This window comes from Delphinapterus leucas, chromosome X (assembly GCF_059928025.1).
Source record: "Delphinapterus leucas isolate spDelLeu-1000000601 "Yukka" chromosome X, BTC_Dleu_Yukka2, whole genome shotgun sequence".
Classification (NCBI taxonomy): domain Eukaryota; kingdom Metazoa; phylum Chordata; class Mammalia; order Artiodactyla; family Monodontidae; genus Delphinapterus; species Delphinapterus leucas.
This window is the reverse complement of record NC_143150.1, coordinates 106,208,298-106,236,067: the sequence shown is the minus strand read 5'-3', so window position 1 is coordinate 106,236,067 and position 27,770 is coordinate 106,208,298. Positions and strand designations below refer to the sequence as shown.

Here is a 27,770-nt window from a genome sequence, read left to right as displayed (position 1 = left end):
AGGAAACCTGCCTCAACATAACAAAGGCCATATATGACAAACCCACAGCAAACATCATTCTCAAAAACCTGAAAGCATTTCCTCTAAGATCAGGCACAAGACAAGGATGTCCACTCTAGCCACTTTTTTGGAAGTCCTAGCCACAGCAATCAGAGAAGAAAAAGAAACAAAAGGAATCCAAATTGGAAAAGAACAAGTAAAACCGCCCCTGTTTACAGACAACATCATACTCTACATGGAAAATCCTAAAGATGCCAGAAAACTATTAAGAGCTCATTAATGAATTTGGTGAAGTTGCAGGGTACAAAATTAATACACAGAAATCTGTTGCATTCCTATACATGAAAGATCAGAAAGAGAAATTAAGGAAACCATCTCATTTACCATCGCATCAAAAAGAAGAAAATACCTAGGAATAAACCTAGCAAAGGAGGTCAAAGACCTATAGTCTGAAAACCATAGGGCACTAATGAATGAAATCGGAGATGACACAGAAAGATGGAAAGACAGACCGTGTTCTTGGATTTGAAGATTCAATACTGTTATAAATGACCACACTACCCAAGGCAATCCACAGATTCCATGCAGTCCCTATCAAATTACCAATGACACTTTCCACAGAATTAGAACAACAAATTTTGAAATTTGTATGCAGACACAAAAGACCCTGAATAACCAAAGCAATCCTGAGAAAGAAAAACGGAGCTGGAGGAATCAAAGCTACAGTAATCAAGACAGTCTGGTACTGGCACAAAAACCGAAATATAGATCAGAATAGAAAGCCCAGAGAAACTCACACACCTATGGTTACCTAATCTATGACAAAGGAGACAAGAATATACAGTGGAGGAAAGACAGTCTCTTCAGTAAGTAGTGCTGGGAAACCCGGACAGCTACATGTAAAAGAATGAAATTAGAACATTCTCTAACACCATACAGAAAAAGAAACTCAAAACGGATCAAAGACCTAAATCTAAGACCAGATACTATAAAACTCTTAGAAGAAAAACATAGGCAAAACACTCTTTGACATAAATCGCAGCCATATGTTTTTGGATCCACCTCCCAGAGTAATGAAAATAAAAACAAACAAAAAACCCCCCAGTGGAATCGAATTCAACTTAAAAGCATTTGCACAGCAAAGGAAACCATCAACAAAACAAAAGTCAACCCCCAGAATGGGAGAAAATATTTGCAAATGATGCAGATCGACAAGGGATTAGTCTTCAAAATATACAAACAGCTCATGCAGCTCGATATCAAAATACAAACAACCCAATCATAAAATGGACAGAAGACCTAAACAGACATTTCTCCAAAGAAGACATACAGATGGCCAAGAGGCACAGGAAAAGATGCTCAACATCACTGATTATTAGAGAAATGCAAGTCAAAACTACAATGAGATATCACCTCACACCAGTCAGAATGGCCACCATCAAAAAATCTAGAAACAATAAATGCTGGAGAGGATGCGGAGAAAAGGGAACCCTCCTACACTGTTGGTGGGAATGTCAAGTGGTACAACCACTGTGGAGAACAGTATGAGGTTCCTTTAAAAACTAAAAACAGAACTACCATATGTTCCAGCAATCCCACTCCTGGGCATACATCTGGAGAAAACCATACTTTGAAAAGGTACCTGCACCCCAATGTTCACCGCAGCACTGTTTACAATAGGCAAGACATGGAAGCAACATAAATGCCCATCGACAGAGGAATGGATAAAGAAGGTATGGAAGATGTGGCACATACACACACACACACACACACTGGAATATTACTCAGCCATAAAAATCTTAAAAAATGATATAAATGAACTTCTTCACAAAATAGAAACAGACTCACAGACTTCAAAAACAAACTTACAGTTACCAAAGGGGAAAGACGGTGGGGGAGGAATAAATTAGGAGCTTGGGATTAACATATACACAACTATATAACAGATATATTCAACAAGGACCTACTTATAGCACAGGGAACTCTACTCTGTAAAAGAGTTCTGCAATAACCTACATAGGAAAAGAATCTGAAAAAAGAATGGGTATATGTGTATTATAATAGAACCAAATTCACTGTACACCTGAAACTAACGTAACAGTGTAAATCAACTATACAAAATAACAATTTTTTTCAAGTTATTTTTTACAAAATAAATTGTATATCATATTTTAGTTACCTTTGACCTCTAGGAGTTATTTCGTACTTTTTAGAAATTAAGGTTTTGGGGACATTTCATTATTGCCACAGTAACATCAATAGGGTAACTTTTAAAATGCTATCTCTAGTGGAAATTTCTTCAGCTTTTTAGGTGAACTGCCAAGGAATTTTCATATTCATTTCTATGACGTCTGTGACATTTCCCTACTTACCTTTTTTAGGTGGCTTGGGTGGTACAACAGGACCAGGTTCTATGTTGTCATAAAAATTATTCATAGCTTTTGGATCAAAGTTACCTATAAAGAAAATAAAATCAGCAAGCATTTAGGACTTTTTCTCCTGTTATTTGAAATTTCTGTTGAGGAAAATATGGAAATAAAACATGTAAAAAGGGGAACTGTTTTTCCAGGGTTTCAAAAATGATTATACTATCCTACCCTTCTCCCACTGAAACTGTTTTACCATTTTGAGAAAATACCCAAGCAAACTACCACTTCAGTGTCTTTCTACAATGTATCACCTAAAGGAACATTTTTCTAACTATAAAGCTCATCTCTTTACACAGGATTAAGTGTGTGGCGCACATAGGGAGGTAAATGAAGAAGAGAAATGAAAGGATGACAACTGTTTTCTCTGTTTGTTTTGATTTTAATGAACAAAACCATGAGAAAGCTCACGTTTATGTCTTTCATATTAACCTTAAAATTTTATCCATTATAAATTCAAGTATGGAAGAAGCTACACATAAATTTACCAAGATTAATCAAGTGGTTATGATAGCAGCAGCTCAGGGATTCCTATCTTCAAGAAAAGGAGAATCTTAAATGTTCCCTACAGACTTATCAATAATAAAAGATGATATGCTGCCAATTTCAGAATAACAGATAGAACAATCTCACCTCTCTCAAAATGTTCACTCCCTGATACAGTGTCTGTTTCAGCCCCTTCTCCTGACATGACTCCGGCAAGGTCAGTTTTGATCCAATGCCAACTTTGGGTCCTACCTTCACATCTGTGAACCCATCATCGCAATCTGCCAGTTCTGCATAATTCCAGTTAAGCTTTGAAACTGTATACATGTTTATTTACAGAGGATGATATGTGGTACTGATAGTTCAAATATATTGGATATCTTGATTTCTAGACCTAATTTTCTCCCCCAACAAAAGTTTTCCTCACCAAAACCAACAATGAAGCTGCTTTTCATCAACTTGCGCACTGATTTGTATCTAATCTAAATGCCCTGCCCCCCAAAATGTCTAGATTCCTTCTCTGGCTTAAAAATTTAGGCTGAAAACTCAGTATAAAATTTTTCCACAGGATGGAGGAGTAGAATTTAGTATAAAATGGATATATTTGGACCCCTTATGAACGGAGATTTAGAACTGCTTAAGCACCAAAAAGAGCTCTTTGTTGCCCAACAGACACCAAAAACACAGCTCTGCGTTTATAAAACCTCAGTAACGAACAGTTTTCCTTGCAGGTACTATATACACAAATGCTTTTAATCCATTTAGATATGCTATTTTTAAATAAGTTTCTGAAAATAATTCCTGTGATGGCTCATGAAAGCCACAATGCTATTTCATTTATTAACTAGATCTTTTTATGCTTTAAGATGCTGCATAAGTATTTCTTCAATTACTTAAGTTACAGCTGATGATCTAATTTCTAGATCCCATAAGGCTTACTAAAAATATCCGAACCAAATGTTTCAGTGTTTCTTGTTTAGCTTCAAAGAACACATTAAGCAAAAAAATTGATGCAACCTTCTAATGTAGTAGCAATAGTTTGTCTAACCCCCACACAGTAGTTCTTTCACTGCTTAAAGCTACTAGGCTGTAGAGTCCCCTAGGCTTCTGAAATTAACTTCAAGGGTACCCAACCAGATTGCTCAGCTTTCACATGGAAATGTGCTTCTGTCTATTGTTCACAGAGTTCCGTATCTTTTTGGTTCCCCTGCTTCTACTGTATAATCTTGCCTTAAAATGGCAACGGGGTACTTTAAAATACAGTAGAAGCTCTCTTAGCTGCCATAATTAAGAATAGTAAGTGGCGGTGGGGGAGGGGTGGCTGACTAAAACGGAATTCTTAAGAAAAATTACACGCCAACTTTATTATTTATTTTTGGCTGCGGTGGGTCGGTTGCTGCGTGCAGGCTTTTTTCTAGTTGAGGTGAGCGGGGGCTACTCTTCTTTGCAGTGTGTGGGCTTCTCATTGTGGTGGCTTCTCTTGTTGCAGAGCATGGGCTCTAGGCGCGGGCCTCAGTAGTTGTGGTGCACGGGCTTAGTTGCTCCGTGGCATGTTGGATCTTCCCGGACCCAGGGCTCGAACCCGTGTCCCCTGCATTGGCGGGCGGATTCTTATCCACTGTGCCACCAGGGAAGCCCAGGCCCACTTTAATGTAACAAAACATATAAACATAGCAATATTTTAATGTTGGACCAAGACCTTTTCTTTATGTATCTGTTGACCAGACTTCTATACTGTCTTTCTTAGATTAACTACACCCATCATGATGATCTAAAGTGGGGGTGGGCAAACTTTTCCTGTAAAGGGCCAGATAATAAGAGTTTTAGGCTTTGTGGACCTGTAATACAGTTGTAAGCCCTCAACTGCTGTTGAAACACAAAAGCAGCCCCAGACAATATGCAGACAAATGGGTCTGGCTATGTTCCACTAAAACTATTTACAGAAACAGAGAGCAGGCTAGTTTGCTGCACCCTGATCTATAATTCCTGTTTTGATTTTAGAATGGAGCAAAAAAGATACTTTAAGAGCACTTGAGAATAGAATCCTCTTAGATTTTTGATTTTCCTCTGTTATCATTTTCAGTTGTTTACACCCATATCTAATTCACAGTCCCTATATATTTCTTTTTTAAGTGTTTGCCTTTGAGTCTTTAAAAAGCAGTTGCCTATGGCTTTTATAGAAAGAGCAGCTTCTCCCGCATTCATGTCAGTTTTGAAAACATTATGCCAGTTACAATACTTCTGTAATTTAAACGGGTTTAAAAACAGGCACAACTGACTCTTGGTAAGCAGACAATTCAGCTGATGCGAGCAATAGTACAGAGATGTGCCAGAATGCAGCCTCTCCTGGCTGTGTATTTTACAGAGGAAAATGAAGAATATCTCTAACCTGGCGAGTAGGGTAAATCAAAGTCTATTAAGCGAGCTTCTACTGTAGTACACTTCTATAAGAGAGCCAAAAAAAAACACCCCAAAACAAAATATCTAAGATAGAGTTGAATGTTTTCATGTAACAGATAACATAAAAAACCACATATGGAACTTATTTTTAAAGTGAGAAATCTGATGTTCTGATTTGGGATCCCTATTTTTACACATATCTTAGATGACTATCACACAATATAAATCTACTACGTTTTAGAATTAAACCCCAGCAATTTATAAAATATTCACAGTAAATGACTAAAAGAGGATAAATACAGAGTAACAACATAAAACAGTCTAAATGGTAAGAACTTAATGATGAAGTTGCCAAAGTAATACTCTTTTTTGATCACCCAAATCTGATCTATGACCATGGAGTGAGGGGTCTCTACCAGGACTGTGATCTTTTAAGAGAGTTTTTATCCATTATATCTGTAAAACCAAAATGATTGCTATTTAAGCAGCTTAAAACACCACACTATTACTTATGGTTTACCAAATAATCAAGTCTATACCTCTAGATTGAAGGAGGTCAACTTCTTTCAGTGTACAGTCAACATTTATCTGGAGTTGTCTGTTCATGCTTCTCAATCTTGTCATTTCCTCAGGCTAGTAAGAAAGGACCCAAAATAGCAATTGTGGGAAAGTCATTATCAAGCCCAACATTTAAGAACTGCTATTCACGTTAATCGTTCTGATTGGTTATTACCAAGAAAATGGCCCTAATCCGTTAGAGGACATGTTTAAGAAGTCCTGTATGTTTTTCAAGGAATAAAGTGGTGACATCAATATGGCCACATATAAACAAAATCTGCATATAATGTGGCGGGGCGGTAATACTACACTATGTTCTCTCATACAAATACTACCATATTTTAATCACAAAGCATTGAGAGTATTTTACGTCTACGTTTTCATGGTAAGGGAAACTAAGAATCAACCTTTTAAACAAGCAATGTCCACGATTTTAGTCTCGTCAAGGTTGGTAAAAATTACCACAGTACTAATTTTAATTAATGCTTATTAATTGTCAGGCACTACGTTCACCAGAATTCTCTCATTCTTTCCTCAAAACAATCTTCCCAGGTAAGTACTGATATCACCCCCAATTTATACATGAGAAAGCTGAGGCACAAAGAAGTTATATCATTTTCCCAAGGTTATAAGAAACATAATTGATAAAGCCAGGATTTATACAGAGCTCTTCCGTATAAACTTATATAGAAATCTTTGTCTTTTTTTCTAGATCAAAGGAAGCTATTAATCTAGTACATGAAAATTTCAGAAACAAATGGATTCCATTCTTCCTCCAACTCTGTTTCCTTCTGCCTTGACCTTTCCAGCCCAGCCTACTCCCTAGGTCTTTCAGGGGCATACATGAGACTCTGAAATGTGAAGAGAGCCCTATTTTTCAGTTAAATAAAGCTTTTTGGAAGCTGCTACTTCCCTCGAGATTCTGTATTTCCTTACTATTTACATATATGTACAGTAAAAAATAAGAGTTTAGACTCCAGAGGCATGGGTACTGAATCCTTCAGCACAGCACAGCTATTAACCCAGTTACTCAGGTGATTTCAACTACGTGAAGTAAAAGATAAATATCTGCTATGATAGGAAGACAATACTGTTAAAAACATGTAGTTTTGCTAAAAACTAAATACAAAAGTGAAGAAAAATAAGCAAAATGGGTTATCTTAATTACCAATAATACAAGATATTATGCTGTTAGGACATATCAGAATAACTGGGAATGCCCATTAAATTAGCAGGTGTCAAAAGCTTTAAATGATATAACAGGCAGAATATAATAAGAGCTACAATCCCTTAGAATGCTAGGGGAACAAAAAAGTCCTTGAGAAATATTTATTAGGGACTGCTTTTCTTTTCTCCTTCCTAGGGGCAAACCATGTGATGTTAACATGCAAAATGCTTACACCTTGTAATTAAATATTAAAAGTTTAAAACATATCTGAGCATTTATATTAAAGATAAAGCACTTGGTCAAGGGTTTCAAAGAGTGATGCTGTCTTCCTAGGAATATGTGAAAGAACCTATTCTTTTCTTTGTAGAATCACTGGGAAAGTACCTAAAGGAGCAAATCCTTCCTATGTATTTGCGGGGGGAAGGGAATGTTTCAGCCACAGCAGTCCTGAATAGTGAAGCTCTGTAACTAAGTATGGAAATATTATAATATACTTTATACTCAAGAGGCTACTATACATGGGCTTATAATAACAAAAAAGCTCTCGTCACCACGCTCATTTCCAAAGACAGTAGAACCACTGGAACTTGCTAAAACTAAGAGTTTATCTGTAAGATTCCTATGTCCATCTTCATAGCTTCTGATTGAGGGAAAAAAAGTTGTTTCTGAAACATTACTACCATTTGTCCAAAAGTATACGGTATTTTCATGGGGGAGGGGGTTTCAAGATTGGTTGTGTGTAATTTAGACTTGTTTGTAAAGTACCAGGATGTTTTATACCTGACATTTCCAAGTAAAAAATTCTAAGCTTTTTTCCAAAACGTGGCAGAAATACCTTGAGTCACCTGTTCCATCAGTTTAAGAAGTTGTCTCAGAGACCAAGGTCGAAGACCAGTAATGTTCTTTCATGGTTTGGCCCCAGTTACGTGTCTGGGATTGTGGGTTGGTCCCAAAACCCAATTAATCAGGACAAGATGAATGAAGGGGAAAAACTTGTGGGAGGGAATAACTGGAAGCTCTCTGATTATTAAAATCTTATTTTTCCTTCAAGGTATAACTTAAATTTCCCCCTTCTCCATGAAAGTGTCCCATCTTTGAACCCTACTAGCAAAAACTAACATTTCTATCTCAGAACTCTGAAAGTACTTAATATCACTACTATTTAGTTGGCCAGCACTTCTGATTTACTGTCTTACGTTGTCTTTTCCCTCTCTCTCACTCTCTCTCTCTCTCTCTCTCTCTCTCTCACACACACACACACACACAAACACGCACACGTACAGGTTCACAGACAGATATATGTATGTCTTTTCACATACAGATGTTGTTAAGAGATGACATCTCCCACAGCATTTAATACAATGCTTTGCAAACAGGAGGCTGAGAAAACTGATGGCCGTTATGCATCCTTCACTTCTGCCCTCCTTGGAAAGGTTATTTCACTGCTCCTCTAATCATCTGCAACTGCACATATGGCTGGTCACAAACCTGCATTTCAGTTTCATGAGGCACACAGGTTTCTAACCAATTTTTTATACACTACTTGGTAAGAAATTAGTTTGAAACGTAAAGGAGGCAATGTGTGCTTAGCAGCAAAAAAGTTAATTCTCTTGTATAATCCTACACGAGTGGGACAATGATAGTGATACCCGTTTATTGAGCACCCACTTCACACCAGGCAGTTTACATATACTGCCTCTTTATCTTGACAATAATATTAAAATATGCCTCTTATAATTCCCTTTTATAGATAGGGAAAATCAGATACAGAGAAGTTAGACAGAACCAGTGAGTAAGGAGCTATTCTGGCTCCAGAGCCTATGTAGGCACCCTTTCAACTACATCATGGTGCCACGAATGAGCCTCTATGAACAAAAAGGGAATTATGACTAAATGCTTTATTTCTTAATTAATTTCCTACATAATATATACCCTTATGTTATACATGTTCCTAAAGTTAAAAGGAAATCAAGTTTTTTCAAAGTATTTCAGATTTGTGTCATGTATATATATACCTAAAGCAGATTTCTCCAGTATCTTGTAAACAACATTTATTTTGTAAGAATACTATCTGTTGGGCATTGTATAAATTGTTTAATGTATATTATCTTACTTAATTCTAACAAAAATCCCATGAGATGGGTACTCCCCAGAAAACAAGCATAAAGGAAGTTGCTTATCCAAGGATATATGAGTGACACAGAAGGAGCAGAAAGAAGTAGGATTCAAATTCACACCTGCATTGAGAGCCCAGATCTTAACCACCATGTATAATTGTTCTTCAGCCACGCATTCCTATTAGTCTTCTATTTTACTTTAGGCCTGGCAGTGGAAACACACTCAAATTTCTCACCTCTCAGATATTATCACCCACATGAGCCACTAATCTCTGAAGCTGGGTGATGGCTACACAGGAGTTCACTATACTATTCTGCTTATTTTATGTATGTTTGAAACTCTGTAACAATAAGTTAAAAATAAATTATAGCATACGGCAGCAGTTTGACTAACTTCCCTCTTTTTCTAAAGAAGTCTCATCAATAAAAGCTCTCGTGAAAATCTGGTTTTTTTTAAAGCACTGATCTATGCTACCTTAGACAATTCTCTACTTCCAACAACAACAAAGAAATCAACAGGGCTTTAGCAGGGATTATTATACAGCAAGAAGTTGCTAAAAAAAGTTTACATGGTTATTTTAGAGAAATGACTTCTATGCTAAGAAAATCTGTTTATACTCTACAAGTACCTAAAGGACTCCAAAGTGCCCACCCACCACTGGTGGATTCCCATTTGGGTTATGTTCTTCAGTATCTCCCCCAATCAGAGGATATAATTAAGATTTTGAGTGGGGAAAAAAAAATGAGGCATAGATGTGATTTACATTAGTATCATCTTTCAGTTAAAGAAAGTTTTTAGGGCTTCCCTGGTGGCGCAGTGGTTGGGAGTCCGCCTGCCGATGCAGGGGACGCGGGTTCGTGCCCTGGTCCGGGAAGATCCCACATGCCGCGGAGCGGCTGGGCCCGTGAGCCATGGCCGCTGGGCCTGCGCGTCCGGAGCCTGTGCTTCCGCAACGGGAGAGACCACAACAGTGAGAGGCCCGCGTACCGCGGTGGCGGGGGCGGGGGGGGGAAGCTAGCTTTGTAATTTTCCATGTGTCTTAAGTAATTAAAACCCTTCTCACTTCTGATATTGACTATACTTAGGTATTTAGTCAATATTAGAAAAAATTTCATTACATTATTAAATATGCCTTTTTCTCAATAGTTAACTTCTCAGAAACTTCCACTGGTTCCCCATTACCAGCAGAATACAGTTCAAACACCTCCACTATTCTACCTATGCATATTAACCTGTTAAGACATCAGAAATCTCAGCTTAAATGAGGGAACTGTAAAGACTCCTTAAAGTCTGTCTTGACTTCAAGCCTTCATTACCTCATGCTCTTTTTCCCTTCTAAAATGCCTTCCCCTTTCCTCTATGCCTACATAGCAATACTGTACTGTTTAATATTTTTAGGTTATGCTATAATACTGATTTTCATACAGTTACTAAATTAAAGGAAAAAGGTGAGTTCTAATAACCTTATGAAAATCAGATGAAAGCTAGAGACCTGCTTCCCATATAAACACACATATGAAACTCTGCATATAATTTCAGGGACTCACGGATCTCCTTTGAAGCCACGAACTTCAGTTAAAAACTTCTCTATGAGGGCATAGCTGCAGACATCCTGTCTGCAAGAGGCCTGACATATACACTAACTTCTCTAAACTTGTGCACTCTGAGAAAGAGATTACCCTTAGTTAAGAGACGGTAAGAACATGAGGAATGGCTCCATGAAAAAGTAGAGATTAAGTTCAGCCCTGAAGAACAGACAGCATTTATACGTATACACAGAGCTTCAGAAGACCACTGCAGCAGGAGCGTAATGTGAGAGAGCAAAAAGTGTATTGAGTATACACGCATAAACTAGCTGATGTATGAGTTCTCTCATTACCCGTGAGCAGACACAGCACTTACCATACTGTATTACAGTTATCTACTGATGGGTCTATTTCTCCCACTAGCAGGTATACACTAAGCTCCTAGTATAGGACCACATTCATAAACTGTAAAAAAAAAAATGCTTGTTGAACGAATCAGTGTTGAAAGACGAAATGATAGGTTGGATCACAGAAAGCTTGTGATGTCACAGGATTTTAGGACACCTGTTTCCAATTTTTCGGAATTTTTAAAGAACTTTAGAACTCACAAATATTCACCAACATGTTAAAAATATACTACCGAATCTTTTCATGAGAGCAGTTCCTGTTAGGACCACTGTTAATACTATTATCTTAGTTTCTACAATTATTTACACTAACCAAATTGCTCTGCTTTAAAATATTCTATAGTCAACACTTTCCCAAAATGCATATTCATCTTGATCTAACTCATGTGCATTAATGTACTTAGAAAAATAACTTTTAAATGTTTGAAAAATATATACAATATGCTTAAAAGGATAAATGAATACATGAGAACAATGTATAAAATATTTGGTCAAGGTGTACTTTTCATTTCTATTCGGACAGAAAGCAATTTATAGTGAATGAGATGCTTTACCTTGATTATAACTGTCAGTATTTGAAAATAGTGATGAGTCTATGGAATTCACACGACAAAGAAAAATAAAGCATCAAATTATTTTGATGAGAAAAGAAGGCAGAAGTCCTTCATCCATTGTTTAAAAAACAGAAACAAAACCAAAACTGTGCCAGGAACAGAACCTAAAAGAAAAACAAACAGCCTGGACAGCCAACATGTCCACCTTCCTATCCATGTATCCTAATAGATCGTACTCACCGTTGGGATCGCAGTGGTGCAGCTGACCCTTCTGAGCCGTCTCTGCATCAGGTCATGCTCCATACTGTTAACTTCAGCCTTCAATTGCTCTAGCTCCTCTTTCTCAAGTTTCAATTGCTTTGCTAACCTCTCCATCCTTGCTCGCTGATGTAACAGCAAGGCTATAGCATTACAGATAAAGTCATTGCAGAAAGTAACATTGAACAAGTGACTGGGAAATTTCTATATGCATTGCTAATGTACGAAATACCTGTAAAGAACCCTGTCATTCAACTTCAGGTGACATTTACTCTCATGTCTTTCTAATGCTATTCTGCCTTCAAATCTGCTTTAATTTAGCTCTTGTAACTTCTGCCAAAATGACACCATCTGTACATTCCTCTTGTTCTACTGTCCTTCATTTCCCCAAGATTCTCTTTAACTATACCTGTGCGCGTTTTAAACAGGCTCAAAACCAGGCATATTGAATTACAATCATAACTACTTCCCTTCTTATATACTGAAAGAATACTAAATTATCACGTATCTTGAAACAAACTTTTAAAATACTCTATTCTCCTTATATTTAGTTAGGTCCACTGTGAACTAATCCAATAATGTTCTTCATTACCAATCCCACTTCTTATGAATATATATTACTTATAAATATTACACCCTTCAGGCCATCCTCTTAGAAAATATTCAAATTTTTCACCTTGATAAACTTTAGTCCACCCTCTATGAATCTTTTTTCCCACTCTGTAGTTTGTATTTTTGACAATATTGGTTTCACTTCTCTATATTTTTCTCCCAGTGAATGTTCTTCCTAAAAAAGAAGTCTTTTAGAGGTCACTATTATCATGCCTATATTTTTATATTTTAAAGCAAAGTCTGTAGATGATTCTGAAGCACTAACCCTATTCTTAATAGCAATGCTAGTGCCCAATATTTAATAAATACTAAATATTTAATTAAAATTAAACAGCTAATATAAATTATTTTATTTTGAATAGGAGACTGCCACCTCACCACAAAGATTAAATTTCAAAAAAAGGGTAAAATTACCTTGTGTATAGGCGTAGTCATCTGATCCAGAACTAGAACTTCTCTGATATTTATGGCTTCCCTTTTCTCCCCCAGAGCCTGGTATCACTGAAATGGGCTGAATAGGTTCTGGGGCTGCAGAACGTTCTTCTTGGTCCACTAAATTTAAAAGATTTTCAGTTGTTGCTCGGCCTACAGTAATTTTAAAAACTGTAGTTGGGTTTGGTATCATCCGAGGAGATGGTGATGGAGCGCAAGAAGGTCCAGTTGGCTGTGTATATGTAATATACACAGGATTGACACTAAATGGAGGTTTTGGTTGACTGGATATCCCTCTTGAAGGAGAACTTGAAGGTGGCGTGGTGGCTGTGTACAATGAGTGCTGATTCCGTGGAGATGGCTGATTACTGATAGGTGAAGGACTCCTATTAATTGCTGTCCCAGATCTCTGAGAGGGTTCGACTGTAATTTCTATCTTCTTCATGGATCCTTTGGGTAAGCTAGATGGTGTATATGGGAGATAGGCTACTGAATGACTTCCCTGTTTCTGATAGCTAGGAGGTCCTTGTTGATATGGATGGGGTGGAGTAGTTGACGGACTAGGTGGCATAAAGACATGGGAACTAGGGTGGCCCAACTGGGACGGCTGTACTTGATGCTGTGGAGAGCTGAAGGGTGAAGGACATTGAGAAGGTGGTGGTGAATGGTAAGCAGGTTGAGGGATCTGCTGTTGTTTGGGAGAATACTGAGAAGGTTGATAGTTCTGTTGATGCGGATAAACAGGTAAAGGACGCTGGCTATAATGAGGCACTGGGCCCTGTGGTGAGGACTGCCATGGCGTACTCTGAGGAGTTTGTCTTCCTGATGAACTCTGAGATGTCTGTCTAATATAGATAGAACCAGGAGACCCATAAAGATTGCTTGGAATTTGTGGAAGAATTTGTAAAGCTCTTGGTACAGTCTGTCCAGAAGGGAGGTTCTGGGATACTGTAACAGTAATTGGATTTGTACTATACCGAGGTATGTGCATGTATGAAGGAGGTGGCGGTGGTGGTGGTGAAGGCCCTTGCATAGCAGATGGATTCATTCCTGTTTGAATGGAAGATGGCTGTTGAGGTGGCTGTGAAGGAGGAGTAGCTGCACTTCTGTTCTGTTCATTCATAAAAAATGGATTGTAGTTGGGAGTAGCAGCGACAACAGCTGGAGCTGAGTGTGGTTCCTGAACTAAACATATCAGCTGTTTGCCTGCTGCATGCTGTGGATCAATATGTCCATCGCTTGAGCTATGTACCAGTGTTCGACCACCGTTAAGTTGCACTCCATCTCCTGGGTGGTAGCTACTAGGAGAATGAATACCCAGGTTAATATGCAAAAGGCGATTTCTATTCATCCTGTTGTCATCTGGACTGTGGTATTCCATATATAAGTATTTGCTACTCTCCTGGGAAAGCGCGCGGCAACAGGCTTCAAGATTGTTGTTGTTCTAGGGGGAAGAAATGGTAAAAATAACATTGGCAAAATGGACAAATCCTAATAGTGGGAAGTCAAGCTTTGCCACAGAATTATGTAAATATAATTGTCACAAAATAAGTAGAGAACAGTATTTTAAACACAAAAAAGCTTTATGGTCATTGACCCTGAAAAGGAGATCCTAAACAATCCATATTATTTTACAGACATTTAGCTCACATAACTAGTACCACGCCGCTACTGCTACTGCTACAGAAATGTAAAGTACCTACTAATGAACACTGTGACTCAACCCCAACTTTTCTGACTCCAAATCCAGGACTCATCTTACACTTGTTGCATCTCAACAAATTAAAATGCTGGGCTAATCTTGGATTCACTACACTTGCTGTAATATATAAGTGTAAGTAATATCCATCATTAACATTTAAACTGATAAACATGGAAATAACCATGCATTAGTTTTCAAAAGGTAATGAAACCCCAAACAGAAAAAAGTTATAATAAAAATTCCTAAAGACTCAAAACAACAAAAATTCTAAAGCAGCCTTTACTTTTCATTTAACCAAAGTTAACCCTATCTAACTTCAACTGTCTGTTTCATTATGAAAGATTAAATTAAAAAAAGATATCAGTATAAAAACAAATCCACTTTTTTTTTTTTTTTGCGGTACGCGGGTCTCTCACTGCTGTGGCCTCTCCCGTTGTGGAGCACAGGCTCCGGACGCGCAGGCTCAGCGGCCATGGCTCACGGGCCCAGCCGCTCCGCGGCATGTGGGATCTTCCCGGACCAGGGCACGAACCCGTGTCCCCTGCATCAGCAGGCGGACTCTCAACCACTGTGCCACCAGGGAAGCCCCAAATCCACTTTTTGAATTACGGTTCCGTGACTTTGCCAAATTATGGTAATTTAACACAAAACCAGGTCTTGACTGCCTTAATGAAATTCATTCACACTCCCACAGTCTCAAAAGTTTTTACCCGCTCAAACGCAGCTTGGTAAACTTCCAAAATCGTTTAAAGATTTCAATTTTTTGAATTATATACACACACAAAGATGGTAAACAGCAAACTGACATTTTAGATGTTCCAAGTGACAGTAATCAAACTAATAAAGGTTTCCTCTTTTGAAAATTTTAAGGTACTAATAAGATAGTTTTCCATTAAAATTCAGAACTATTTTATTGGCCTAAAACACAATTATTCATTACCTTTGAGATAATCTATTGAAGTTTCTCAATTATCATGACCTTCTCCGTATTTCATAAATATATATACAGATATGCACATACACACATATTACTATATTCTAGGGAAAAGTACATTTTATATAAAAATGAAAGCAAACACTTCACTTCTGCTGAGAACCAAATAAAGCTAAATGTCAAACAGGACATAAAATGTTTTAATTTTAGAGCTGAGAGAACTCTTAGGGTTCCCATCTACTCCAACTCAACTCATTTACAGATGAGCAAAGAGATGCCTGGGAAGTTACATGACTTGACAACAAGCGCTTAACTAGTTAACTGGAGAGCCAGTTCTAGATTCTTGGTCTTCTGACTCCCAGTGCTCTTTCTACTATCACAGAGTAATTTCAAGGGACAGGATGTTAGGCCAAAAGTACATTACTATACTGAAACTTCAGGAAGTAAAAGAAAATTCACTCAAGCAAACCTTTGTAAAATGAATTCTCAGAAATTCAAATAATTGCTTTATCAAAAACTCCATAATAACTTTTATCCTTCTCCTTATATAAAACTTGATACTAAAATTCAAGTACTTTTTAAAATACTTTCTGAGCCAAGGAAAAAAGTAATTGTTGAAATGTAAGAAAACAATTAAATTTGGGCTTTTTCTTATCCTGCTTGAAACCATGCTGATCAAGGGAAGGAAGACAGATATTAAGATAGAAGACAGATATTGCTAGACACTATGCAAATTTGGAGCCAAAGGATTCAAACTGATTGCCAACAAGACAATGTCACTGACAGATATCTGAAGGGGAAAAAAAAAAGATTATTAGCTCCTTCAAGTTTTTTAATAAACCTATGGATTAAAAGGAGAACAAAAACTAGAGTTTTATTTGAAACCTAAGCAGTAACAGACACTTCACTATTTAACATTTTTATTCATTATCCTAAAATTTCATGTTTTCTACATTGAATTAGGTTGCCTAATTAGTACTGCCACAAAAAAGATACAAATTTAAATGATGCAAAGTTGGAGTTGTCAGCCTATTCAAATGTATGTCTACAGTGACAAGCTGAGTACATTTTCTTAGGAAGAAAAATTTAAAACCACAAATGCAAGATATTTAAGTAGCATCTCTACGGAAGTATTTTAAAAATACCACCACAATAGATTCAAATGTCACATGTGACCTGCTAAATGTCTTAAAAAGAAAAAACAAAGGATAAAAAATTTATCAAATGATAAATACGAAGAATAAAGAAATAAAAATTGTTTAGCTGGATAAAGAGGTCAGAAGTTTTAAGAAGATACATGTGAACACTCATGAAAGGACTGAGCCAATAAAGCATCATACCCCTAAAAAGTGGTCCTACACTGGGGGATGATAACCTAGAGAGAGGCTTTAATGCTTGTGTATTAAATGCAAACTACTGGACAGGGAGGGAGGGATAAATTAAGAGTTTGGGATAAAATAGATAAACAAGGACCTACTGTATAGCACAGGGAACTATACTGTATTCAAAATCCTGTAATAACCTATAATGGAAAAGAATCTGAAAAAGAATGGATATATGCCTATGTATAACTGAATCACTTTGCTGTACACCTGAAACTAACACAACATTGTAAATCAACTATACTTCAATTAAAAGGAAAAAAAGGCAAACTACTGAGTCTTATATATTTTAATGCAAACAGAGAAACTTTCCAGAGGAACAAAAAAGTAAAAGACTTAGAACAATGTAAGTTATCAACACATGTTCACTGAGTTGAATTTAAAGTTCCATTCTTTTAATTTAGTAAAACGAAGACAATAAGCCTTGAAAAAATAAAAGGCTAAATAAAATTAAATTAAAAAAACAAGGTGGGGGCCCTAGAATAAGTTAGGAAGGTAACTGCTAGGAAGTTGGTTTAAACCAGAAGCGTTTCACTCCAGTGGGAAGTACCTTTGCTCTACCAGAGACCAAAATGGGGCTAAAGTAAAGAGTGGAAATTCAGACTGGAAATGTTATGGTAGAAAAAATAAAGACAAGCTATAACACAAAAACGAGACCTAGTAGAAGGGCTTGCAAACCAAGGAAGCACCTCTCTTACCACCACTGATCTGTGAGTCTCTATTTGCAATTAACCTCAACTATATATAGGTTTACATTATATCCTGAGCAGCTCACACTGTAAGGGAGAAGCTTGCATATTATGCAGTAACATAGAGTTTGAACTGATTGTGTAATTACGGAAGTCCAGTGAGCAGGACAGAAATACTGCTCCCAAAAGTCAACCAACTAGGGAAATGCTGTAACCCAAAACACACTGCGATTCTGTGAAGGATGATGCAAAACTCAACAGGGGGAGTGTTAGGCCTATTTCTGTGGCCCCTTGAGTGGGAAGAGACGTTCTATCAGAGATGAAAGATTTATTTCAATAGGAGACAACAAGACAAAAGTAATGTGATTAAAGAAAGTAGCCTTCCACTTAAAATTAGATATTCGTTAAGCATTTACTAACTAGAAAAACAGTAAGAAAGGGAGGGAACTTTCTAAAAACTTTAAAAAATAGGCTAAAAAAGTATATAGTTTAAGAAGTTATAATGATAAATTTGAAATCCAAATTCAACTCTTAAGGATTTGGGGACTGATGACACAACCCCCAAAATTTAAGAAGTGAAATGCATGAAGAATCTTTCTTTTTGCTACACGCCTTTATTCTTTTCTCTAAATCACTGGTTCTCAATGGGGGAGATTGTGCCTCCCATGGAACATGGAGATTTTGTCTCCCATGGAGACATTTTTGGTTGTCACAACTGCAGGGATACTAATGGCATTTAGTGGGTGGAAGCCAGGGATGCTACTAAACATCCTACAATGCACAAGGCAGACCCCCACAACAAACAATATATCCAGCCCCAAATGTCGACAGGGCCAAGGTTGAGAAATCCTGCTCTAAATGTTCCCCCAACATAAACAAGAAAACTTAACTGAGTTCTAGTCACTACAACACAAAGTCACCTCTAATAAGGTAAACTGTAACTTTAATATCACTATCATTGGTGGGTAATCTACCTGTAACATGCACTGAGACACCACACCCTCCGGAATCTCAGGGAAACGTTGTCGGAGGTCATGGAGAACCTGCATATCAAGCTGTGGACTGTTTTGCGCCATGCCAGAGCAAATGGTGGTCAAGCTTCTCTTATGAAATGGATGCTAATCGGTCTTCCAATAGTAATGATCTTCCAATACTGCAGTCATTTTCTATTAAAAGAAATTAAAGTATGGTTAAATTTAATTACATATTTCACTTTATTCAAATAGAAACCATCAATACATTAAAATGAGCAATCTAAAATAAGTATACCAAATTCTAAAGTTGGAAAATTCTACTTAGCCAAAGACTTTTCTGATGGAATATATAGCTAATCACTGGTTTAAAAACAACAACGACAGAATTCCCAAACCTTCAGTTCCATTTTAATGCTTCAAAAATGAAAAAAGCAGCAGCTAGATTAAAAATACAGAGTATTATTATTTGGCAACCATATTTTTCTAAGTCTTGAGAAATCCTACTTATGTATAATCACTCATGTTTTCCTACGGGCTATCATATCAGTCCTCTAAAGCGGGATAATCATTTTGATGTCTGAAGTAATAAAATCAGGCAACAGGAATTGATAATAACACCACAAACCACACATGTCCTGTTTGCCTTACATTCTCCCTGTACTTTGCCAAAAGGCTTGAATTTGAAGTCTGAGTAAAGCAAACCCAATGTCTAAATGAAACTACTGGGCAAACAAAAATGGAAATGCAGAATCCTTCGCTTTCAAAGATGATGCTGGTGGTCCATCAGCAGCCAGACTTGCCTAGCTAAGGTTTCACCTAGTTCTGGTGCAACTGGCACAGGTGCAAAAATGCCAGGATTGGGGGGCACAGTTTGAGTAGAGGCAAGTGACCCCCAATCTCACTGGTATTAGTCAAGTTAAGCACCCATGTAAATAAAGGCAGCTAGTGAAGTAATAATGAAATCATAAATCAAGTGGCACCATCAAGGATCAATTAACTGACCCATTTTTTCATCTATCTCTCCCATTTTTATGAGGGGAAAAATGTACAGTGTATACCATACAATCTCATAATATTTCTGCTGTGATCACTCATGAGATGGTAAAATATTTTTAAGACTGAGAATTAAACACCTGCATCTTCGTAAGATGCACGGAAATCATGATTTTAAGATGCAAGTCTAAACTACACAATAAGGGAGGGTCATCCCACACCAAATCCATTTCTTGCAAACAGGCCCTGAAACTTTAAATAATACCATTACCTGGGGCAATGTACAGAACTACAGAGAATTCTTTTTTTTTTTTTTTTTTTTCGGTACGCGGGCCTCTCACTGTTGTGGCCTCTCCCGTTGCGGACCACAGGCTCCGGACACACAGGCTCAGCGGCCATGGCTCACGGGCCTAGCCGCTCCGCGGCATGTGGGATCTTTCCGGACCGGGACACGAACCCGCGTCCCCTGCATCGGCAGGCGAACTCTCAACCACTGCGCCACCAGGGAAGACCCGAGAATATTTTAAAACCTTAAAATGCTGCAGGAAAATACTGAATTACTTTTGCTGCTTTATAATTAAGTATATAATTAAAAAATAAATACCATGTAATCTCAAATTTGACTTTCATTATAAGCAGGGAATTTCATTTTGCATGCAATCTCTTGACTTTTACTGGGCATCGAGCTCTCTTTTCTTCCTTCTAAGCCAAGACTGTCAAGAGTAATTATACTCTTTGTGTCTACAAGGTGGCAACAAAGCCCCTATGGATAAGACTCTGCCTAACCTCAGGTATAAATAGCTATTAGGGACTGCTTTAATGACTTCCAACATCAACATGGAGGATACCTAGTGAATCTAAAGAAAAATCAAAATATGGGAAAAGAATAAAGATAACTTCCAATATGCACATATATATAGGTTTTCTGGCCTCCATATACAATTCTGCTCCCTGCAATGCATTCCTTAGTCTGCTCTAATCTGGCTCAAATCACTGTTCCACTGAAATACTCTCTTCATCATCTCTCTGCTGCTAAATTCAGAGGATTTATCTTCTGGTTCCTATGCCCCTTGACCTTTGCAGCATCTGACACTACTGATCATTCCTTCCTTTTTTCAGCCTCTATGACATCACACTAGCCTGGTTTCTTCCCACCTCTCTTGTCACATTAATGCTTGCCTGGTTTGGGCCCTAAGCCGCCTCGTCTTCTCATTCTACATCCTTGTACCTAGTGATGACGTCCACTACTAAGGTTTCAAAAACGTTTAAAGGCTGATGATTCCCAAATTGCTATTAAGCACCATGCATGCTCTCTCTTAAGACTCCAGACACATAGAGTCTACTGCCTACACACAGCACCATCTGGATAAACCCAAAGACATTAGTCAATATGTACAGAAAGGAACTCCTTACCACAATCCTTCTCCAAACACTGTGTTCTCTCTATGAATGTTACTACTATTCACTCAGTTAACAAAACTAGAAACCAGAGCGTGCTCCTTGACTTCCCATTCTTGCACAACCAACTAAACAAGAATATTAAATCAAATGGGTGATGGTGTGCACCCTGGTTCTGCCATTTAGTAGCATCTAGGAAAGATACTCAGCTTTTAAGCCTTTGAAGCTTCATATTTAAAAATGGAAATAATTGTAGGGTTGTAGTAGAATTTAAAAGGCAAACAGTAGTAAGTCAGGAAGCATTAGTTACTATTATTCAGGGCATGTCTGAATATTGTTCTCATCAACATTATACTAGCAACTTCCTGCTGCTCTTCCCACCTCAGGTCTTGCCTTCCCCCACATCACAGCCAGAGTACCTGTTTTCTAACCTCAACCAAACAGCGCTTTGTGTGATCCTGTGCATGGATGTCCCACACTGCCTCCTCTCAGGGCATTAGCCCATGATCATCCATCTGCCTGAGATACTTTTCTATCTTCCTCCCTCCCACTGCTTCTCCGAGCCATACTGATACCGTACATGTCAGTATTGGTGGCACCTCCTCTAAGAAGGCTTCCACTGACAGTCACCCCCCCCCCAACTTAGTCCGGCTGCCGTAACTCTCCTCCACCTACTCTGGGCTAAAGGACCCTCCACTATGCTTCCACAGCAGGCTGTGCTTATCCTCACAGGAGCACCAAACACACTATACTGGAGCCACCTGTGTATCTGAAGGTCTCACATGTGGAACTGTAGCTCCACCTAGAATGTGTTATGCCAGAAAGTGGGGACGTACTCAAAGAATGATGGGAGCTTGTTACAAGGACCTGAAAGTCAGCTTGAAGAGGCTCCCACTGACCAAATCTGTGACAATTTGAGCACCAAAACAATTAAGGACAGTAATGAATTACAGGCCTGTAGAAAAGCGGAACCCGTGATTCCGATAGCCCGATAATAAATAACCCGACTAGCCCGATAATAAATAGTTAAATAGGCACACACACAAATAAAGGCAAAGGGAGGGCTTTTCTTAGTGGAATCCAACTAAATGTGTGCAGGAAGTGCTGGAGCTGGAAAAATCATCATTTTGCAGCCATCACAGTACAGACTACTTCAATAAAGAATCATCAATGGATGCTAAATCTAGGGGGAAATTTGGATGAAGTTAGGCTATATTAATGGTCTTAAAAGTGTCTCCCCAGAGAACTGCTTATTAGCTGCAAAGGAAAATTTAACTATATAGTGGATAAATCAAACAACATCTTGGATAATCCAAATTAACATCACCAGTGAGGGACAGATGGACAGCGCACGCCTCCAGATGTGATACTGTGAGAAGAATATGTCACTTTATAATATTCCAGTTAGGAATATGTAATCTGAAACTATTCATGAAAAAATAGACAAAACCAAAATGAGAAATGTTCTGTTAAAAACAAAAAGCAGGGAGTGGGAAGGTAAAAATGTCATCTTAAAAAAATGCCAATGTCATAAAAGACAAATGCTAGAAAAATCAAAGATGAAAGGAGATACTAGAACCATGACAACTAAATCTAATGACTGACCTCAGACTGGATCCTATACTAAATGGAGGAAATGTTATAAAATAAATGAATGGATCAACTGACAAAATTCAATGTGGATGGTACATTAGGAAAAGTATTCTACCAATGTTAAACTTATTGAATTTAATCACTTTACTGACTTGGTAATTGTGCTGTGGTTATATACGAGAATATCCCTATTTTTAGGAATTAGGCAATGAAGCATTTAGGAGTAAAGGGCAACTTTACTTTCAAATGGTTCAGGAGAAACAATCAAATATATGTATATATGTGCATATATACAAACATGCATGCACACACATGTGCACAGAAAGAGGGAGCAAGTTACAAAAGCACAAAAGAAAAGGACTTACAACAAGATAGCAGAGTAGGAAGGCCCTGAGCTCACCTCCTCTCATGGGCACACCAAAATTACAACTATTTACAGAGCAACTATTGATAAGAAAGTCAGGAATCTACCAGAAAAGATCTACAACTAAAGATATAAAGAAAGAACCACAACAAGATGAGTAGAAGAGGTAGAGTTGCAGTATACTCAAGACCCAAACCCCCAGGTGGGCAACCCACATACAGGAGGAGAATTACAACTGCAGAAGTCCTCCCCAAGGAAGGGGTCTGAACTCCACATGCGGCTCCCCAGCCCTGTCATCCTGCACTGGGAAGACGAGCCACCAGAACATTTGGCTTTGAAGGCCAGCAGGGCTTTCCTTCCAGAGAACCAAGGGCAGTGGGAAACAGAGACTCCACTCTTAAGGGCACACACAAAATCTCACATGCTCCAGAAACCAGGGCAGAAACAGTAATTTGAAAGGAGCCTGGGTCAGACCCACCTGCTGACCTTGAAGAGTCTCCCAGAGAGGCAGGAGGCAATTGGCACTCACCCTGGGGACACAGACACTGGTGGCAGTCATTTGGGGGAGCTTGTTCTATCATATAGACACTGCTGTTGGCAAGCATCACTTTGGAATCCTCCATCTAGCTTATGAGCCTCAGGATCCCACAGAGTCCCTGCCCACATGCCTGTAGGCACCAGTACTGGGATGCCTGAGGCCAAGCAACTAACCAGGTGGGGACGCAGCCCCACCTACCAACAGAGCAGCAGTAGCCACAGGACCCACTAGGCCCCTTCCCCACCCACCATCAGGTCAACAACAGCTCTTAGACAACTTGAGCCCCTCAGCCAGCCACGCTGGGATCCAGCCCCACTCACCAGTGTGCCAGCACCAGCTTTGGACACCACGGAACCCGCAGCCAGTCGAGTCAAGAACCGGCCCTACTTACCAGCAGGTTGACCCTAGATCTGGGAACCCCGGGCCCACAACTACCCACCCCTGAACATGGGTCTGCCCACTAGTAAGCCAGCACTAGCCCTAGGACACCTGGGTTTCTGTAGCCAGTTGCCTCGTGACCCGGCCCACCCAACCAGCAGCTGGCAACCACTGCACAAAGCAGGACCTGGTGCCCAACCAGACCAAGAGCCAGCCACACCTAGCAAAGTGACATAGTCAGCCTGCCACAACAGGAGGACCCACACAGCCCACACCCCTAGAGAATAACAGCTCTGGTAACCAGAGGGGAGTGCACTGCTGGAACACTTAGGATGTCTCCTACAAAAGGCTACTTCTCCAAGGTTGGGAAATATAACCAATCTACCAGATACACAGAAATAAAAATGGCAGTCAACATGTTCCTGTCAAAGGAAAAAGATAAAACCCCAGAAGAAAAACTAAATGAAGTGGAAATAAACCATCTACCTGATAAAGAGTTCAAGGTACTGACCATAAAGTTAATCAAAGAATTGGGGGAAGAATGGATGAACACAGTGAGAAGTTTAACAAAGAGTTAGAATACATAAAGAACCACAAACAGAAATGAAGATTACAGTGACTGAAATGAAAAATACACTAGAAGGGCTTCCCTAGTGGCACAGTGGTTGCGAGTCCGCCTGCCGATGCAGGGGACATGGGTTCGCGCCCCAGTCTGGGAAGATCCCACATGCCGCGGAGCGGCTGGGCCCGTGAGCCATGGCCGCTGAGCCTGTGCGTCCGGAGCCTGTGCTCCGCAATGGGAGAGGCCACAACAGTGAGAGGCCTGTGTACTGCAAAAAAAAAAAGAAAAAAAAAGAAAAAAAAATACACTAGAAGAAATCAGTAGTAGACTAAATGATACAGAGGAATGGATCAGCGAACCAGAAGACAGAGCAGTGGAAATCACTGAGCTGAACAGATTTAAAGAAAAAAAAAAAAAAAAGAATACAAAGAAATGACGACAGTTTAACGGACTCCTAAGATATCATGAAGCATACTAACATTCGTATTATAAAGGTCCCAGAAGGATAAGACAGAGGGAAAGGGGCAGAGAACATATTTGAAGACATAACAGCTGGAAACTTCCCTAACCTGGGAAAGGAAATAGATATCCAGATCCAGGAAGCAAAGAGTCCCAAACTGGATGAACCCACAGAGGTCACACCACGACACAATGAAATTAAACTGGCAAAAATCAAAGACAAGGATAGAATATTAAAAGCAGCATGGAAAAAGCAAGAAGTTACATACAAGGGAACTCCAATAAAGCTATGAGCTGTTTTTTCAGCAGAAACTCTGCAGGCCAAAAGCAACTGGCATGATGTATTTAAAGTGACGAGAGGGAAAAACCTACAACCAAGAATACTCTACTCGGCAAGCCTCTCATTCACGTTTAATGGAGAGATCAAAAGTTTTACAGACAAGCAAAAGCTAAAAACGAGTTCAGTACTACCAAACCAGCTTCACAAGAAACATTAAAGGGCCTTCTCTAAGAGAAAAAGAAAAGGCCACATCTAGAAATGTGAAAATTATGAAAAGATGGGATCGGATCAAGACGGGCAGAGGAGTAGGACGTGGATCTCACCTTCTCCCAAAAATACATCAAAAATACATCTACGTGCTGAATGATTATCACAGAACATCTACTGAACTCTGGCAGAAGACCTCAGACTTCCAAAAGGACAAGAAAATCTCCATGTAACTGAGTAGGACAAAACTAAAAAAGAAAAAAAAAACAAAAGAGAAAGAGAAAGGAATCAGGAGGGATCCTGAGCCCCTGGGAGGGAGCTGTGAAAGAGGAAATGTTTCCAAACATTGGGAAGTCCCCTCACTGGCGGGAAGATCATCTGGGACAGAAGCAGAGCTTCGGAGCCTCAGAAGAGAGCGGAGAAACCAGTTTGCAGAAGGCAAAGCGGAGTGAGACCTGCAAAGACGGTCAGTGCCAACACCCAGCACTCCCCAGCCTGAGACGCTCGTACACTGGGGCAGGCAGGGGCTGGGTGCTGAGGCTCGCAATTCGGAGGTCAGACTTGGGGAGAGGACTCAGGTTGGCTGTGTGGAGACAGCCTGAGAGGGCTAGGGTGTGATGTGCCACAACCAAGGGAGTATGGGAAGAAGACTGGGCCTGCCACAGAGGCAAGGTGCTATTGTTGGGGGGCACGCGAGGAAAGGGGCAGGACCACCATAGGAGCTTCTTTCTCCGTGTGTACTATCAGGCAATAGGGCACTGCCTGCACAAGCTCTGGGGTGGGCACAAGCCACAGCTGCCACATCAGACTCGAGAGGTGGGTGCTGATTGCTGCCACTACCGAGAATTCTGTGAACAGACACCAACCACTGTCCCCGCATTCCTGGGAGCATGCGCAGGCCACTCACCTTCACACCCCCATCAAGGGAATAACAGCTAGCACATACTGAGGAAAGAGACAGCAAGCATCCAAAGCAAAAGCAGCCCTCACGCCAAAACAATATTAAACCCACACAAGCTTCACGGGGACACTCCCACATAGAAACAGACCTCCAAGATTACAGGAGATAATTGTTCTCCTAAACGCATAGAGTAAGAGAAATATAAGCAAAATGGAGAAGCAGAGGAACTACTCCCACTTAAAAGTCCAAGAGAATTCCCCTGAAAGAACAAACAATAAAACAGTCCTCTTCAGTCTAACAGACACTGAGTTCAAAAAAAGAGGTAAGAAAAATACCAAAGGAATGAAGAAAGGCTATCAACAGAAATGCAGATTACTGTAAAAAGGACCTAGAAACTATAAGAAGGAGCCAAGAAAAATTAGGAAATTCATCTGCCAAGACAAAAGCTGAACTAAAAGCAATGAATAGCAGAATGAATATTGCAGGAGAAAGAATAAGCAATCTAGAAGATAGAAAAATGGAAATTAATCAAAACGGCACACAAAAAGAAAACAATATAAGAGACCTATGGGATAACATAAACATGCCTATCTACGCATAATAGGGATTCCAAAAGGAGAAGAAAGAGAAAAGGGGATTGAAAATGTATTTGAAGAAATTATGGCTGAAAACTTCCCAAACCTAAAGAAGGAACCAAATATCCAGCTATAGGAAGCACAGAGGGTCTCAAACAAGATGAACCCAAACAAACCTACACCAAGACATATTGTAATAAAGATGGCCAAAGTTCAAGAGAGGATTCTAAAGGCAGCAAGAGAAAAACAAAGAGTCAATTACAAGGGAACCCCCATAAGGCTATCAGCTGATTTCTCAACAGAAACACTGCAGGCCAGAAGGGAGTGGCAAAATATATTCAAAGTCTTGAAAGAGAAAAACCTGCAACCTAGAATACTCTACCCACCACGATTATCACTGAGAATAAGAGGTGAAATAAAGAATTTCTCAGACAAGCAAAAACTAAAAGAATATAGCAATACTAAACCTATCCTAAAAGAAATAATGAAAGGTCTTCTCTAAATAGAAAAGAAGTAAGAAGATATTAGGAAGGAGTAAATCACAATTGGAAACTAAATTACTTAAATAAGCCAGTATACAGATCAAAAAGGGGGAAAAAAACCTACTTGTGAAAGTGTTGATAAACAGAAGGAACGGCAAAAGGGTAAACATGAAGATGTAAAAAAGGACATCAGAATCATAAAATGTGGGGAAAGAGAGTTAAAAAATGTAGATTCTTTTTTTTTTCTTAGAATGTGTTTGAGCTTATATGACTATCAGTTGAAAAGAAGCAGATATAGGAAGGGATTAACATACCTGAAAAACAGGGCAACCACAAATCAAAAACATACAATAGGTTCACAAAAACCAAAAAGAAGAGAACACACGCAAAAAATCAAACCACAAAAAGAAAAAC

General features: G+C 39.0%; 1 protein-coding gene across 5 annotated transcripts in view; it reads right to left on the bottom strand.

Moving 5' to 3' along the window:
* Positions 1 to 27,770, bottom strand: part of TAB3 (TGF-beta activated kinase 1 (MAP3K7) binding protein 3) — a 109,018-nt gene that overhangs the window by 12,901 nt on the left and 68,347 nt on the right. For 3 of the 5 annotated variants that reach the window (XM_089904648.1, XM_022562101.3, XM_089904647.1), the window contains 5 exons: positions 18,627 to 18,818; positions 12,928 to 14,389; positions 11,884 to 12,044; positions 5,852 to 5,945; positions 2,373 to 2,456 (listed from right to left, as the gene is read on the bottom strand). In XM_089904648.1, the coding sequence (XP_089760774.1) occupies positions 2,373 to 2,456; positions 5,852 to 5,945; positions 11,884 to 12,044; positions 12,928 to 14,389; positions 18,627 to 18,728 (1,903 nt within the window). In that variant the 5' untranslated portion in view covers positions 18,729 to 18,818. Of the gene's footprint in view, positions 1 to 2,371; positions 2,457 to 5,851; positions 5,946 to 11,883; positions 12,045 to 12,927; positions 14,390 to 14,648; positions 14,852 to 18,626; positions 18,819 to 27,770 lie in introns of those variants that run through there. The other 2 variants (XM_089904650.1, XM_089904649.1) reach the window with 2 other exon arrangements.